Here is an 18,353-nt window from a genome sequence, read left to right on the forward strand (position 1 = left end):
ACTTTTCAGGAACACAAACACAACCAGAGTGTCTTATAATGCATCATGTCAACTTGTGTCTGAAAGCGTTATGTGTTACCCTATTTTATATGTAGAAATGCAAAGTAAAAGAAAAAAAAAAATCAGAACAGTCCTCTTTATAAAGGGTTTTGTATGGCTTCAAAATATAAAATATAAAGTTGAAAACAGCTCAAGCAAAGGATTTTCACAATAAACTCTGTTAAGAGTCCCTGACCACATGCGGGTAATTGTCTTCAGCTAGAATCCGACTTTACACAATATGGTACTTGTCTAAACAACATGCCTTTCTTATGCTCCTTGCATTGTAATTAATGGATTTCTTGTACCAAAAGGACAACACTGCAACTACTAATAGTGAAAACATTCTGTGTCCGGTCTCGGGCCATTGCTTACGTCCACTGTGCACAAATCTTTTAACTTCTTATTACATTTTTAGCAATATACTGTCCCTAAGAACTATGTTAGCCAACAGTAAATAGTACAACATACAGTATTTTCTGGAGAGAGCTGTTTAAGCCTTTCACACCAGACATTACTTGAGCTTCCAGCCCTCTCTGTGTTCATAGTCTCCATGCCCTTATAGGACCTTGTTTTGCAATGAGCAGTTGAGAAAGAGTAAAACATTTCACAGATCGCCCCACTCACAGATCTGTGAGCATGTGAGAGTGAAGTCATTGTTTTCCGAGACGCTTGCCAGAGTGTGGGACAAAAAATCATTTGTAGGCCATACATGCCTCTATATCAGTTTATAATTATTTATTTTTTAAACATTATTTTTAGGCCAAGATGTGTCACAATCGCAAGTACTACAAAGAAACTAAAGAAAATTGTATTTCAAATATTATTCCTTGCATTCTTTCTAAATATATATTAAAAAGAGCCTTACCTTTCTCAAGCGCACTTTGACCACGTCCTCTTTTTGATCTCCAGGTTCATTCGTTTCATCTAAAACAGGAATGGCAAGTTGTGTGTCACTGTGAAGATCTGAGTGTGTGGCCTCGTTTGGCTCATCCATTCTAGAGACTGTGGCTCCTGGCCTGTGGTGTTCCCTCCGGCCATCTGCCACCTCAAGGGCAGGTGACTCACTGAGGTAACAACCAGAAGCTTGGTTGCCATGGAGTCCCTCTGGTGAGAGCTCTTGATTGACCTCTGCAGGGTTTTCGTTGTGCTGCTCAGGAGCTGCATGTTTATCATCCATATGGGAGTGCTGAACATGTGGATTTTGGATGAAATCTGAGGCAATGTTCTTTTGAGGATCTAGTAAAGGGATGTCATGTGGCTCAACGTGGCTAACTTCTGGGATAGCATCCAGTTTTGAACAGCTATTTTCCAACTGCTGGGCTATGGTTTGATTCTCACAACAAGCCAATTCTTTGGACACTGACTTTTCATCACTGTTGTCCATCGGTTGATTTACGGAGGACTTTATGGGGTTTTCACCTGAATATCCAGTATCCAGTTTTTCAGTTGAAACAATGCTGCCGACTGTCAAAGAGCAACACTGACCTTTGTAACAAATATCCGATGATGTGATTGGCTCATCCCCGACCTCTGCTGCTTTCTCGCTGCCTTCTCCTTGTGCACTTTTCTCTCCCTGAGGCCCGTTCACTGCTTTCATTTCAACATTATGCTGTTTCAACAATGTCTGGTGGGATGTTTCACAAGCATGAGCCTGATCCAATACCCCACTGCAGTCATGATGATCCTGATCTCCTCGTTGAATGTCCCTCGAGTAATGTTTAAGCCCTGTATTTTCATTTACAACAATTTCTTCATCCAGCGTGTCGGCAGACTCTGAACTCTGGCTTTCAATAACTCCTTTGTCACAAAAATCCTCTACCACTAAAGTCACATTTGGTTCCATAGTTTTGCAAGCCTGTGACATCACATCCCCACTATCCATCATATTTACTAAACTATGTAGCACACCAACAGGTAAGGTCAAACTTACATCGGCATGGCCAGAAGTGGGAAGCTTCTCTTTCTCGACATCTGGAAGGCCCTTTTTAGCTTCCAGTTCAGCAGCAGACGACTGGTTCAATGTGGCCTCAGGGATTTCAGGAGGTCGGCTGTAACCCTCTGTATGGCTCTCCTTTGTTTCCTGATGATTTGGAAGTTTGCCAGGCTGCTCACCAGCAGATACAGGCAGTGGAGGCCCATTGTTCGAAGAAATAGAGATGCACTGTTGCTCTTCACGTGAGATATGTTTTTCTTTAAAGACATTATTGTCATTGCAGATGTCGTGTCTTTGGCTACTCTCCGAGGCAACTTTACATTCACCATTGATGGTTTTCACACTGTGACTGCTGCTATCGGTTGCGCAACAATTATTTTCACTGGACATCCCACAGTTACAGTGAAATTCTCTTGTCTTCCCAATGTTTGCTAAATGGAGATGCTCCGGTTCAGAAGCCCTTTGGTGAATATTAACATCCACCAACTCATACGGGCCATGAACAGACTCTTCCTGATATCCCAGTGAAACGTTTGCATTATTTTCCATTAGCTTTAACTGTTGGGATTCAGCCTTATCATTCCCAGCAGGAGCTGTCAACTCAAGTGCCTGGACAGGGTTTTCTGCTGGCAGTTGGTGGCAGCCCTCTGGCATAGAGGCACACCTCGTCCGTCGACCTTGCTTGGAAGCCCCTGCTCCCAACCAAGGCCCCTCGCTGTCCACCCCATAACAGCAGACCAGGTCCAGATCATCATAACTGTATTGTAATCCTGAAGCTTGAGTCACATGCTCCTCCCAACTTCTTTTCCTTATGGCTACTGGCATTGTGGACAGCCAGTGCTATCCCATAGATCTGCTTTTGACGCCAGGCAAAAATCGAGAACCAGATCTGATGAAATAGAGAAAATAAATGGGGCAAGTTATGAGATTACAGAAACTGAATGTACAAAAGACAATGTGGTAAATAACATTTCACTTTTAAAGTAAACAGCCAGGGAGTAGTGAGTCAAAGTTGAAAAGGGGTGTAATTATACTGCATTCACAATTCCCCTTAAAGTACAAACCTTGCTGGATCTACATGATTCCTAGTTATGCTAATCTACCATGGGATTATCTTTTCAAGCAAAGCAGTTCCAAATTTCTAATTATAGCATGCAGACTTCCTTGAATGTACATGATCAGGAACAGTTGTTTTTGTCAGAAGTTTTAAGAAGCATCCTAGAATAAAGACAACAAAGCTGCCTGGATTCTGAAACGTCATGATAATCAGGATAAGCGCAAACATCTCTTGTTTACTTTGCAACACCGTAAACTGTAACCAAACCAGTTTATTTTCTTCAAATTCACACTGTAAGGTGGTCTGTAAGTATAGGGTGTTGGTTAACTGTCAATCTTCATCTATCCATACACCCACAAAAATTAGAGTGAAGTCACCAAAGGGAGCTAAATGGAAATTACAGTTATTGTCCCTCAACAGCTGAGTCTCCACGAGCCAACAGAATCATAATGCTCTTATTACAACATGAAGCAAACCAACCTCTGCGCTCTTTTTTTCTGTTGTTCTAGGTCAGAATGTACAGATATTAAAGAACACGTGGATTTAAGAAGCAGGGTGTATTCAATTCAAACTGAACATTTATAACATGTTAAAACAAAACAAAAATCATCATAAGAGAAGAATAAGAATAAAGAGTGTTGAGCAGGAAGTGACTACAAATCTAATCTCATCTAGTTCAATGTTTTTCAATTTAAAACTACTTTTTTTAAACATGTCTAAAACTTTCTTTAGGTTTAAACGTAATACTTAATATTTTCCAAATTCTTTCACCTTTTGTTTCCTCAGGAAAAGAGTCGGATAACACCATCTCCCATCTGGAACCTCTGATATGAACCTGCTTTGGGTTATAAGGTAAACAAAGAAGGCTATATAAAATGTCCCAAAGCTGTTCCTCTTTCAGCTTGCTGTTGAACTGCCAAACTGTCACTTCAATAGATGTCAAATATTTGGGAGCGAAGGTATTTACTCTTTGTAAATAACTCAGTCTTGTACAATATAATCCAGTAGATTTGTATTCAGAAATTAAAACAGGTGATAATCCAGAAAATAGATTATAGATCCACTAATTGCTTCGACTGCAGTGATCCAGAGATGGGTTGCAAGTTGGCTTTTCATTCATCCGTTGAGTCTTTATTTGGGAAAATATGAATCCATTGCTTTCCAAGTGACTCGACATCCGTTTTATTTTGTAAGTAGTCCTTAGTCTAAGTTTATGCAAGACGTTTTCTGGACTCCAGTCATAAACTTTGCTGTAAAACTGTCGGAAAAGCAGTAAATACCCCAAAGGCAGGCAGAAAGCCGGGGAGCAGTGAAAAGTCCAAAGACAACTTCCATCTTGATCACATTAAGGTTTTTGCTGACGTTGAATGCCGAAGAGTCCGCTAGTGTAAGAGGGGCCGGGTTTTTTTTCCCCCACTCCACCCCTGTTCTCCTTGGTTCCATCCCTTTCTCATCAGGTCCCCTCCCTGCTGGTTTTGACAGGGAATCTGACTCACATCCTAGGAGCCCCATCCCCCGTCTCACAACTCCCCCAGCACACTATGCGCATTTATTCACTTCGACTGCCTCTAATGTACTCTCGCGCTTTACTACTTTAGAACCACTCAGTTTTGTCGCTCGCAACTTGTCCCTTTCCTCTTCTCAGTGGACTTTTCTTGCATTGCCCTCAGCATGCTATTTCACTAAGCTGTGCAAGGCTAGCAACAGTTGGTTTAGATTAGTAACAGACAGGCTGCTTCGTAACACCTCTGGCTGCGGGCCAAGAGAGATTGCTCTAATGTTTTCCAGTTATTTTTGAGGTATGCCTAATTTATTTTATTCAATTTTGGCCATCTTGTAACACTACAGAGACTCTTAACTAAATACACTGGTGCTAATAAAAAACAAAGCAAGATATTTGTACATATATGCTTTGAGAAAGCATTTTACTAATATTCTGTAAGAATATATAATCTAAATCCCTTTTTAAAAATCTCTACATGATACCTCTGTTTTATTAGTCAACATTTATGGACCCAAATGTGTTTCCTAATGTAGTAATTTTTTAGAGCCTAAAGCCACAAAAGGCAAAGGATATTTACACATAATGACACTAATACAATTTAAGACAAATGTTATTATTGGCTAAGTTTGTCTTTGAAGTTAGATTGAAGCAGGGGTTGTAAAATAAATTAAATATTTCACAGAATCTCCTGATTTACATCAATATATACATACAAATCTTACTACTCGATCCAAATACATGTTTTGTCACGTAATGTTTATAAACTCAAGCTAAGACCAAATGTATGAAGACTATTTTTACACTAGGGTCAGTTGCAAAAAAGAGGAATGCATCAAAGCAACGGGGACAATGCGAGCACAAGAGAACTGAAATGAAGACCCCTTCAACTATCCCTGCAACCCTGGCCTCTAACCTCTGGGTCGTCCAGATGTGAGGTGAGGCTCTGGATGAGTCTTTTCTCAGGGGCCTAGCTGGGAAAATGTACTCTGTTGTCAATGTTGGCTCTCAAGGGACACAGATGGTCGTACTCAGGGAGAAGGATCCAAGTTCAACAAGACTCCTCTGTAGCGTGTCACATGATGCGCTCTGTGGTTACGGCGAGTGCAGTGTAACCAAGTGCAGATCTTTTTGGTCACAGTAGCTTCTATGTGGATATGGTTGGTGATTGAAGTGCAGAGGCCAACACAACGCATGACTCAGGCTATCCACTCATTACCTCCTGTGGACATCCAACACAGGCCTGTAATCTAAAAGCCCCCCCCCACAGACAATAATCGTGCGCAGCCACAGGGCAACTGGTCTACGTCACTATCTGATCCATTAGTGACATTGTGCAAACACATGTTCAATTAACAACATGTGTGAGACTAAATGTCCATCAGCAATGTCCCTGTAGCTGCAATCTATACATACACATGAGGCAGAGCAGTGCTTTGAGGGAATGCCACCATGCAAAGATTGCAAACCTTCTTTCAGTTGTGATTTTATGGATATTTGACATAAAATGGAGACGAATGATCTCCAAGTTATGCAAAAAAAGCTAAACGATATCACAGGGGGACATTTGTCTTTATCGTATACTTATCTTTTCCCACTGTTCCTTGCTCCCACAACATAACATTTGTCTATGACTTCACAAAACCGTTTTGGATAATATGAAGTGCAATTTTATCAGAATTGTTATTTTTTTGATAATGTGTGTGTGCTTTTTTTTATTTTGGAATGTTAATGACGATATCTGTAAGTTAGTCCAGAATATTTATTTTCCTTTAAGACTCATAGCTACAGTCCTGACTCTGTCTAGGCCCGCATCACAGAGGACGAGCATGAACATTGACACAGGCATGCAGCATCATTGCTCACATGTTTAGAGCGGTCACATCCATGGTTAAGAAAGACCCATTCATGATTCACCCTATAATCCCCCACTGTTCGACCCCTCTGCTTCTTAAGTAGAGCAGTGAGGGTCCAAAGGAAACAGCCTCACATTCCTCACTGATATAGTTTGTTATTGGAAAAATAAGCCTAAATCATGGGCATTGAGGAACACAGACTCTTTGCCCATGTAGGAAAATGTAGGTGACGCTTATAGGAAGAAAAGAAAACGTGTCCCTCCCATAACTGAGTCATTTTAAGTCCTTGCATACACAAAGACTGCTTTGAGAAGATGTTGTTGCACCCATTTTTAGGCTTCTTTAAATAACTTTGTTCTACTGTACTTGCCTGGTAGTTATGCAAACTTGTTAAAACGGATCTCCGGTTCACGTGCACTAAAGGAAAAACTAATCAAAATGCCAGAATCTCTTCTGAAGATCTAAAATTAACATCAACCAACCACACCAATATCCTTGCAATCCCTTCCTGTCACTTGCTGTGCCCTGTGGTTAACAACTCCTTTTGAAAAGTTTAGAGTCATGCATGTTTAACTGACAGCATCTGAGTCGTGGGTGGGAACTTGAGCTACTGAATATTCCTGAATGAAACATCCCAATGCAGATGATGCTATAAAAGACAGTTGAGGGCTCCATTGCTGTCTAAATTAAGAAATGGTATTTAATCATCTGGGTCTAAATGCAAGAAGTCCTTGTGGGAGAAACCGAGGGGGTCTGGGCTACTGACCAGGGTTTATAGTCGGACCAGTACCGTGGGAACAGGAAGTAAGAGTTATTGAGGATACAGACCATAATAATCTCCAGGCTAAAATAATCTAATTTATCTTCTTGTGAGAGGAGTGTGTGTGTGTGTGTGTGTGTGTGTGTCAATACCAAACATCCAACTCAATTCTCTGGGGGGGGCCATCATTGTCTGGCAGAGGTCCAATTATTTTGCCTTTATTTACTCTTCTCAAGACACAGTACCCCGCACTCCAAATTCCTGTAAATACTCGGTTGATTACAATATCTAATTTGTTTGTTTGTGCTGTATCCTGCTTTTAATGCATATGGAAACAAGGTTTTATGTTTACGTTGCAGACACATCTGCTTCACAAACTATCCCTCTTGTGTTGCTCATTCTAAAGTTTCCTTCATTTTGTCTAAACATTAAAAAAATGTTGGTTGGAAGTTTTTCTTTATTTTACCAAACATCTTAAAGGGTGCCATATGCTGTACCGATTTCCAATCCCTTGAAACAATTTGTGACTTGTAATTTTGGGCTTTACAAAGAGAAAAATGCCTTGAAAAGCCTTCCAAATCAAACAGCACTTTTCTTTAAAACATATCGTAATGGGAATGCTCTGCAATTGAGAAATGCAACATCCTAACATCTACCTGCATCTCAAACAGACAGTCCTGTATGAATTATGGCAAGGCTAGTTAGCAACAACAGCTGGATTTCATCTCTGTACTCTGACTTAAACAAATGCCTCGTAACCCTATAACCACATTTCTGCAGCCCTAAAAAGTGTGAAGGAATGCAAACAGGCATAGACATAACACTCGCATGCACATTAGCATTGAATGTGGTAAGTGATTCACAGGCTGACATTCAAAACATGCAGCCCTCTGCTATCCTTCAATTGGTTTACCTAGCAGATGTTCAACTTTGATTTTTCAAACTTTTCTTTCATGTTAAGGAAAAAATGTACCACACAAACGAAAACCTTGTAAGATACACACTATGCATAAAAAGGTCCAACAATCTATTATGAAAATGAATTTATCGGAACCCTTTCAATCGCTTTTGGAACAGAAAAACTAAAGAAATGTAGGTGCAATGTAGAAAAAAATATTTTGCCTTTGGAATTCATAAAATCCTCCAAAAATTCAACATATTTATTTTGTATTGTAACTATATTGACTGTTTTTATGCTGCTGCAACATAAAAATGTCCCAAAGTGGGATCAATAAAGTAATTCTATTCTATTCTATATTCTAACAGCTTGAATCTGGAAAACATCTGAGGACAAACACACATTATGTTTATCCTCTTGTCTTGTTGTTTATGAGGAATGATTCTTGAGTGAGGACCAGACCTTTTGAGGCCAAGATGGTGACGTACTAAACCCCCGCCCAGCCGGGATTCTGCTGAACATATGCTCTGCTGGCATTGACTCTTCCAGTAGGGATCCAGGAAAACGTGTTGTCCTTGGACACCGTTGCCAAAGCAGCATCAGCAGGAAATACTTGAGATGAAGAGTCAGTAGATGAGGGGCCAGAAAGAGTTGTTTCATCATATGATGAGAGAGACCTCAGCACACTCACGTTTCCCCTCCATGTCAGCTTGCATTTTGGTTCCAAATGTAACTGCCAAACATCTGCCATGGTTCACTCACATTTCATCACAGTTCAGAGTTCACTATATGTTCTTTCACTCACTGACACACAACATCCATTGTATAGTATGAGTATAATGTGCATATATCTGTCTGAAAATTTGATTTTTAAATTGGGATTATTCATAAGAGCTAATGCTGCACAAAGGTTGCACTTTATGTAGAAGGACTGTATCATTAAAGTGGATAAGACTTTTGCAGTTAAATATTTACCTTCCCTTCTGGTCCCATACGCAATGCGGTAGTAACGTTTATAGTGCAATAGAGGCAAAAGGACAATAATACGCAAGGCACTTGTTCTTCAGGAAACTGTTTGACATTCCAACCCACTCAGGAAATGTGCAGGTCAGGAAACCTTCACTATGAGGAAAAGAAACGTCTTGAAAAGCAGCAGCAGGCAGGGGGTTATGTTTTCTTGAAAAATATGGTACTACAAGCACTAGAGGCCTAGAGCCACGAATAGTTACACTATTTTCAATAGAAATTATAAACAACTTAGAGTTTGTTTATCTTTTTCTGAGACAAGAATAATGATGAATTCCTAAATATAAAAAGGTGTTACAAGATACAACACAGAGACAGGATTCAACTAGCAGATCACTGACCTTTGCCTTGCTTGGACTTGTGAATCAGTGTGTCTCCCTAAAACTCTCATCACACGAGGTGCAGTCTGTTTTTCAGCAGGTATCCCTACTCAAATTTCTCACGGCAAAGAAGAAGCCCGGTGGTCCCTCAGCAGCATGACTATTCGAGAGTCTGTAATAAATCAAATAATGAGCATGTGATGAAGAAACTGGCTGTAATAACATGGCACTGACTGCAGAGGCCGACAAAACCGTATATGAGTATGGGGAGACCATAGGGGGAGACATGTAAATAAGCTAACCTCTGGTAGTGAATGTTTAATTCTACATTTGTAAAGCTCGTACTGTAGCTAGCTTATCGTATGCACATTGTTAGTTCAGTTAGCAAATGTATAGTTGTAAGGCCTCTTATGCCAAGCCTCTCCTTAGGTCTTTCAATGTGAAACTAATTTAACCGCTATCATAAATGCGGGATGTAAGTTAGCAGGAATTTTGCTAGGTTAAAACTTTTGAGTGACGCTTTTTACAAAGCAATAAACAGCCTGTTCCAACATGAGTGAATAAGAATAACTTTCCGCTAACAACAGTTACAAAACATCTTACAACTTTAGCAGACAATCTTAACCTGAACCTTACTCACCTTTATGGGGGACATGACTACAGGGTGGCGCAGTCAAATTTGCTCAATTATAATCTTCTTAATAGTTGTTCATTTTAGTTAACCAAGTCTTATGTGTATTTAAAGAACATTTTCTGCCATTTATTGAAACAAGTCTGGACAGTGTTCATCGGTAGGTTCATCCACAATTGTTCACAGTTAGCATTCATTACTTCATTACTCCAGCAAACGGCGCCACATTCAACACGTGTGTGCTATCTACATGCCTCTAGTCTAAAGAAAGCTATGCTGCGTTCACTGTAGCGTGTAACTTCCTAAATCCTGCATTACAATAAACCTGTTGTGTTTTAAGAGGTGTGTAAGTGTCAATGTTTTCACACCGCCAGTCAAGTGGTAAAGAAACTAGAATAAAAATACAATTCCAACCATTGAAAAAAAACAACATCTTAAATTACATAAGTCGCAATATTGCAGTATTTCTTTAAATATGATTCAAATAGTCCTGAAACCCCATGAAGGCAACGTGAGAAATTTTGGCTTCTTCCGCGTTTACCTGAAACAAGGGAGTTTCTTTTATGGGCGTTAATTTCTGAATCGAAGAGCTCACCAATATAGCTGTATATTTCTTGCCCGTGGATTATTGATAGAAAAGATAGCACAGGGGAAAGGGAAATGAGGTGAAAACGCTTACCGAAAAAAGGCACTTAAAGTTTTGTTTTCGTCAAAGTTAGCTCAAGTTGTTTACAATGGGATGCTGCAGCAGTACGGAGGTAAGTTAGCTGCAATACAATGAAACATATGTCTGCTTTGAACCTTAAAACCTTTCATCGCAGAGGATTGTGTAGACAACGTGTGGGCAATAGCGTCACTTCAGCAGTGCAGCAGCTTGTTTTACAGCAACAACAACTCAGTGATTTGTCTGCAGATCTGGGAGCAGCTGGGAGTGAACTTCATCGCAGCAGCTACAATTAAAAAGAATAACATATTTCTGGTTTCATCTTTTATTGTCTTGTATTTATGCCTTGGCAGAGCAAACGAGATTGGAAACCGCTGGAGGAGCGCAGTTGCACGGACATCCCATGGCTCATCATATTCATACTGTTTTGTGGTGGCATGGTAAGTATATGTGCGTTTACATTGAGTTGCCATCTAATTACGTTAACGCAATGTATGCAGTTTAACAAAACAGCAAAGCCATATCACAGCAGTGAGTGCTTTATTCATGATTGTTTCTCAGTTTTATGAACATTTGTACATGATTGTTGACTCAATTTGATTATAATTGTGGATAACATATATATTTATATATTATTTAATAAACAAAGTTGTGTCAACTACTCCCTAAAACGGTCTCAACAAAAAAACTGATCATGTTAACCTTCATGGGACTATGATAGATTGATAAACAGCATTTCTTTATCGTTAATCTGATACAAACATCTCAATTTTTGCAAATTAAAACTTCCAACTTTCAAAGTAAATTTGTACGAAATTGATGTATTTCATGTTATCCTGCATAGTTAACATTCTCTACTGTAATCTGTTTCATCTGCAGGCATGCATTTGTGGCTATCCCATCGCCACAGGAGCTGCAAGCAGGTTGATCAGAGGATGTGACAGTTATGGCAACACCTGTGGCAAGAATAACAGCAAGATAGAGGGAGTACCTCTCAGTGGCCGGGACATGACAGAAAACAAGTCAGTCTCAACAACTACGTTCCTTTAAATATGTTGCAACAACACCATGCTTTCACTCAAGTATTTTCATTTGAGCTGTTTTCTTTATTCCCTACAGTGACGGAACATTTGGTCATATTATGTACATTAAAATAGAAATGTTGTGACCTCTTTTGCCATGCAGTTTAGTGTTGGTGGCACAGAAGAAGGCGTTCAGTATTACATATTTGCATGCAAGGATTTCATCATATAATCCTAATTTAATTTGCCCAAAAACAACCGGTTACTGCATTTGTAAACAGTTTACCCCCCCTTCTTGCTTACATAGCTGATATCTTTGAGCTATCCAGACGACCTACATACATTCACTTAAAAATTACATTATCCAAATTGCAGTAAGATAGATTCTCTGAATACATGATTTTTTTGTGTCCAGAAAAGTCTGATGTCAGAAGGTTAATGTAGGTTAATATCAGGAACACGGAACTCATGGTCACACTTTGTTCTGCTGCTTAAAGCAAATAGTACTTTAGGGGAATTACTTCATTTGTTATAATTTCTCAATTAGATGGACAAGGTTAATGTTTTTTGTTTTGGTCACCCAAACAGAATTGTCACAAATCGTCCTCTAGTCACTCTGTATGTGAGAATTTCTTGATTCTATTTCTCCTTTGCTTTTCATCAGCATGCAGCCTCTAGGCCCTGTTTTACTCGAACAATGGGTCATGCTTTATTGATGGGCTGATTGCCCATGGAGGCTTTGGCTAAAAGGCGTTTTTACCACAAAGACAGATCTGTGCGACACGATCGCAAATGTCACCATCTTTCTGTTTCTGCAAAGATGAAACGGCCCCGACTGGAATACTGACATCCGAATAAACTTATATTCTGTTCATATGGGAGGTGTTTCTTATTGAATGTGGCAGAAATTAGTTTTGACCTGTTAATTATCACATTTGTTTTCTTCCTCTCATCAGGTACGTTTTCTTTCTAGACCCTTGCAACCTTGATTTAATCAACAGGAAGATCAAGTCGATTGCCCTGTGTGTCTCCAAATGTCCTGCTGCTGAACTGCAAACTCACAGTGATATAAAGCAGTTTGCTCTGAGTAATGGTGAGCAAAAAAAAACACCTAGTCCAGTGTATTATATGTGTTTTACTGATATATTTATTTAGGAATAGTTCTCTGCATAAATGGGATGAATATTCAATACCGTTATGAATCATTGCAAACCAGTTTTAAACTTTCATAAAGCTGAACATAATCTAACTTTTTGTTCTGTTTATAGGATCTCATCTCTGCTCCTATGATATATCCCCAACAAGATACACAAGCCATTCAGACAGATTCACTAAATGTCCCAAACTTCCTGTCCCGCCAAGGTAAACAAGCATACCTTATTAGGTTTTAATTAAATATCTATTCACCAACAAGACATTTACTTATTACTGGACAAGATGCATTCTTACAAACACCAATTGTTCCGGTAATTACAATAAAGGGAACAATCAGGTGTTGTTTTATAACAGTTATTTTTTATGGGAAAGGGCACATCCAGTTAGGTCGATGTGGGTATTGTTTTCTTAAATGTTGATGTTTGTGTTTCTGGTGTTTATAGAGGGAGCTGTTATCTTTTTAGCAATGCTATTTGAAAACGTACTTGCATTCCAGAACAAAATTACAAAATAAATAATGAAGATAAATATCAGTTTCAACGACTATTCATTAAAAATAAATTAACCAATGTTTTTTCTTTTCCCCTTCATGTTTGTAGTAAGTCTGTCCCCATGCTACACCGCTGTATTCCTATGGATATCGGCTGCTATGCCGAATTTGCCCAGGCTTTCATCACTTTTGTCAGTGACAACACCGTGCTGCGTCGGGTTGTCGCCGGGGTGATGGCCAGCAAGGAGATCATCATGGGCCTGTGTTTACTGGCTTTAGGTATTACACATGATTATATCTAGCATTATTTTAGGCATAGCATGAATTCTTTTCATCTAATGAATACAAAAAAATAAGAATATATATATATATATATTCTGCTGCTCCCCCTGCAGAATTGCTCATAAGGGTTCAGTAGGAATGCAACTTCGGAAGTGATGCTATTTTTGTCATGAAATAACAGGAAATATCTGAGTGGTTGCAGCCATTTTGGAGTTTAGCCCATAGGCGTTAATTTGAGGTCTTATTTATTCCATTGCTACAGCAAAAAGACAGAATTGATCCCATGTGAATTGTATCTCCTTTGTCTGAATCATTTGATCTTCCTAGTTTGGATTGATTGTCAAGGCTACCTCATTTGTAGCGAGACAGAGATTCAACCATCTGGGCTTTTTATTAAGTGACTGTTCAAATGAAATACAAAACCATTGCTAAATTGAATTGCAAAGTGTGTTAAATTCATGTTTAAGATTAAGCAAAATGTTATCAAACCCTTTAACAGATACCATAAAATCTGCACACTTTTTCTGTGTTGTGTATTCCTGATGAATGTTGTTCTGTTTTTTTCAGTTCTGTCATTGATCATGATGGTTGTCATTCGCTACATTTCTAAAGTACTGATGTGGATTTTAACCATTTTAGTAATCATCGGCTCCATAGGTAATATTCAGAAGTCTTTTAACACTGTTCATGTTTTATCTTGGCTCTCTCAACTACGTTATGCTGATACAAGACAACAGCACATTTATGTTTTATTAAAACTCTTTTCTATTGGTTGCAGGTGGAACCGGCATCCTCTGGTGGCTCTATGCGGACCACAGGAAGGCTCTTGAAAATAAAACCCTATCAGTATTTGGGAGAGAAGTTGCATCAGACAATGTTAAAGCCCTGCTTGTGTATTCAATTGGTGCTACAATATTCACGGTATGACTGAGTGCACAGGAACTTTTTTTATGCATGCATTTGGTGATACAGTATCCTTTTATTATTAGAGAGTAGCTCTCTGTTTTACTTTACAAAAGGTTCATAAATACACTCATGTAGGACTTAGCACAGCCAGTGGGATTTAAACATGGTAACAGGATTGATAAGCCTCTCTACATTTAAAGATCTATTTAGATGTATTTCCTCTGCCATATTTCAATCATTACTTTTTGTAAACCTCCAGGTGATCCTCTTGCTTGTGATGTTCTTCATGAGGAAGCGTGTGGCTCTTACCATCTCCCTGTTCCACGTGGCTGGAAAAGTGTTTATCCATCTTCCTCTGCTGGCATTGCAGCCTTTCTGGACCTTCCTCTGCCTCATGCTCTTCTGGATCTACTGGATCGCTGTGCTTCTTACTCTCGGGACTTCAGGTGAGAGCAAAGGCTTTTAGAGAGCTCCAGTACCTGCAGTTAATTTCTGTGAATGGATTTATGTGGATTGGTGTGTACATGCTTGTGAAAAGTACACAAACACAGACCAGCCAGATGTGTTGCTCGTACCAGTCTCAAGCGAGTGGAATACTAAGTTGTTACTTGTGACATTTTGTCATTTTTTTGTGGCATGACTAAACTCCCACATTTGGAATTTTGTTCCAGTCTCATGATGTGGGAGGAGGGAGTCAAAGAACTTCTCTCTTCATCTCAAACTTGACTTTCTACAGTTGATTTTTATTAACTTTAAAACCTTTTATACTACATACACTTCATACTGATGTTGTACTTATCATTAAAATAGATCATATGCTGTTCTTTCCTAATGCATTCCTTACAGTAGATTAAATCAATTGTCTCTTTTGTTTAATGACTCAAACCCATACTCCTGCTCGTTTTCCTCCACAGGGACACCAGTGAAGAACAACTCTACAGGTTTGGTCGAATATCAGATGCAGGGGCCTTATCAGTACTTGGTGTGGTATCACGCTGTGGGTCTCATCTGGATCAGTGAGTTCATACTTGCCTTCCAGCAGATGACCATCTCTGGAGCTGTGGTCACCTACTATTTCACACGGTACGAAAGAAGCCACAGGAAGAAACTCGTTATAGTATTTTTAGTATTATAGCATTTTATAACCTTATATTGTCGTTGCTGCCATGTTTATTTGCTCATTCTGTTTTTAGGCTGTATAATTTCAATAATGTATCTCTCTCTTTTTAATTGACTTCAGGAATAAGTCTCAGATGCCTGCAACTCCCATCCTCTCCTCAATGGCACGTACCTTCCGCTACCATTTGGGTACTCTGGCCAAAGGCTCCTTCATCATCACGCTTGTTAAGATCCCTCGCCTCATCCTAACATATATTCACAGCCAGCTCAAGGGAAAGGTGAGCTGTTAAATTATGCAAACTCTATTTAAAAATCCAAAACTGTATAATGACTTTATGTTCAGCCTGTAAGTGACAATCATCTGTACTTAAATACGTACATTTGAATTACGTTATTTCCTTCTTTTTTTCATAGGAAAACGCCTGTGCTCGCTGCATGCTGAAAGCCTGTGTATGCTGTCTGTGGTGTCTTGAGAAATGTCTTGCATACTTGAATCAAGTAAGTAATTTGAGGTTGGTGAAGGAAAGTATTCTAGTATACTGTACAGTAGAAACAAGATCCCAAGTATTTACAGTAAACACGCCTGCATCGCATCATTTCAGAACGCTTACACTGCGACAGCCATTAACAGCACAAGTTTTTGCACCTCTGCCCGAGACGCCTTCTTCATCCTGGTGGAGAATGCCCTCCGAGTGGCCGCCATCAACACTGTGGGCGACTTTGTCCTCTTCTTGGGAAAGGTAACGCACAGCGACACCTTCTGTGATATTACCCACACCAAACTGAACTTCATTTTTTCTAACTTAGCTTATATTTACTCTGTCAGGTGCTTATAGTCGCCTGTACTGCTTTCGCCGGCGTCCTGGCTCTGAACTACCAGCGAGACTACACCGTGTGGGTCCTGCCCCTCCTCATCGTTTCTGTGTTTGCCTTCCTGGTGGCTCACTGCTTCCTTTCGGTCTTTGAGAATGTGGTGGACGTTCTCTTCCTCTGCTTTGCTGTGGACTCAAAGTACAATGATGGCAGCCCTGGACGCGAGTACTACATGGACAAAGCCTTAATGGTGAGGGCTTAGTTTGTATAAAGGGGATAAAAAAAAGCTGACTACTAATAACAATACAATCATTACAACAGTAACAATAATTTCTTTAGATGAGGATACTTGTTTTCCCAAAGTGAGTTTTAAAGCATTTTGTGTTGTCAGGCTCAGTGAGCCTCATGCAGCAACCACCTTTATTAGCAGATTAGTTCTTAAGTGGCACGTAAAAGAGATTTGGAAGATTTTTTTGCACTCATCACTATAATTGACTCAGTATTTTTGGGGAAACTTCTCTAAATCCCTCTAGTTGTCAGCCCTTGCCCTAAAATGGAGCAAAAATAGCTAGCCTAATACAGCACGTTTGAAAGGTGGATGCTAATGATCAAATCTCACTTCATTGGGCTAAAATAAGCTATTTAGAACAGTTTGTCCAGTTAGGAGAGTAGCTGAATCTGACTTTGAACACAGGAAATGTATTTATTAATAAAAAAAAAAGACTGATTGAAATCCACAAAGGTTTTTACCAGTTGATGTAATTGATTTATTGGACATTTATTACTTTTTTCCTTAAACCTATGCACACTTTATTCTTAATGTACAAGAACCACATTCATGTAATTAAATGAGAGTAACATATCTATTCCTTAACTCTTTCTTCCCTTTCCCAGGAATATGTTGAGAACAGTAAGAAGAGTGGCTTGTACAAGGCTGGTGATGGACATGGACAGGAACTGAAGTCGATGGTGAGTTTGGCGTTTTCTTTTTTTTCCCCCTCATATTACGCTTTATGAAAGCTAGGGTGTGCTAGAGTTTTAACTAGGACCATGTCTCATTCAAATAATTAAAAAAGTGAAGCACACTGTTGTGTATGTGATTTAAAAGTCAGTGAATATTTATTTGTTTTTTTACAGGCACATGGAGGGACTTCTGCTTGAACAACCTTCAGGAAGACAGCCAAAACCACTAAAAAATATGCCAAATATAACTCAGATAACCAGCTTTCCACTCCAGAGACAACAATAAGATGATAATGATCTTTAAAGAGAAGCTACACGGAGCATAAGCTGCATCGGGTTTTACTGTATGTGATGTGATATTTAGTTTGACACTAATAGCTATAATATGGCAAAAGCTCATTTAGGTGAGTGTTGTTGTTAATAAGATAGGTTTGCTTTACATTGCCATTTTCCCCTTTAACAGAGTTGTTTTTATAAGATTTTAATGATATGAACGATTTGACATGGTTTAACATGGTTGGTTTTCTTCTTGAGATAATTAGTGTTAGCGTTTCTTTGAGTGGTTTGGTGTACATTTTGAAGAGAATAGCTAACTGTGTTTTGTCAAAGGCTTTTCAAGTTGTTTTAACTTCTCAATTTTATACATTAAAGAAATAAAAACACAAGTGTGTTGTTTGATCTTATTTCCACATCTTTAAAACCATGCATAAGTCAAACTGAGTTATCCTGCCAATTATACAATTAGTCAGTAGGGGGCAGCTCAAAAATTTAAATGAGGCTCAGATTTGATTTTATACAGCAGCTTTAACAGGGTGTGCAACTACAATATATGCTTGTAAGAAAAAATGGAAAGCCAACTTGATAATTGTCAGATGGAGTTTATAATATTCTTCTGACATTTGTTAAGATGTCACT

At 39.1% G+C, this 18,353-nt stretch overlaps 2 protein-coding genes across 3 annotated transcripts in view; one reads left to right on the forward strand and one right to left on the reverse strand.

Annotated features, from left to right (window-relative positions):
• dlc1 (DLC1 Rho GTPase activating protein) overlaps positions 1 to 4,365 on the reverse strand; it is a 73,850-nt gene extending 69,485 nt beyond the window's left edge. For both annotated transcript variants that reach the window (XM_063883582.1, XM_063883581.1), the window contains exons 1-2: positions 3,804 to 4,365; positions 908 to 2,864 (exon numbers count right to left, since the gene is read on the reverse strand). In XM_063883582.1, the coding sequence (XP_063739652.1) occupies positions 908 to 2,800 (1,893 nt within the window). In that variant the 5' untranslated portion in view covers positions 2,801 to 2,864; positions 3,804 to 4,365. The remainder of the gene's footprint in view (positions 1 to 907; positions 2,865 to 3,803) is intronic.
• Positions 4,366 to 10,543: 6,178 nt separating this feature from the next.
• LOC134865036 (choline transporter-like protein 1) lies at positions 10,544 to 18,103 on the forward strand. Its single transcript, XM_063884418.1, has 16 exons — positions 10,544 to 10,782; positions 11,042 to 11,128; positions 11,568 to 11,710; positions 12,667 to 12,803; positions 12,979 to 13,072; positions 13,465 to 13,634; positions 14,205 to 14,294; positions 14,416 to 14,558; positions 14,803 to 14,989; positions 15,458 to 15,626; positions 15,784 to 15,940; positions 16,077 to 16,160; positions 16,265 to 16,402; positions 16,489 to 16,725; positions 17,370 to 17,444; positions 17,613 to 18,103. Exons 1-16 carry the CDS (start codon positions 10,759 to 10,761, stop codon positions 17,634 to 17,636), a joined length of 1,959 nt encoding a protein of 652 aa, XP_063740488.1. The 5' UTR covers positions 10,544 to 10,758; the 3' UTR covers positions 17,637 to 18,103.
• Positions 18,104 to 18,353: the final 250 nt, after the last annotated feature.

Source organism: Eleginops maclovinus, chromosome 5 (assembly GCF_036324505.1).
Source record: "Eleginops maclovinus isolate JMC-PN-2008 ecotype Puerto Natales chromosome 5, JC_Emac_rtc_rv5, whole genome shotgun sequence".
Taxonomy (NCBI): domain Eukaryota; kingdom Metazoa; phylum Chordata; class Actinopteri; order Perciformes; family Eleginopidae; genus Eleginops; species Eleginops maclovinus.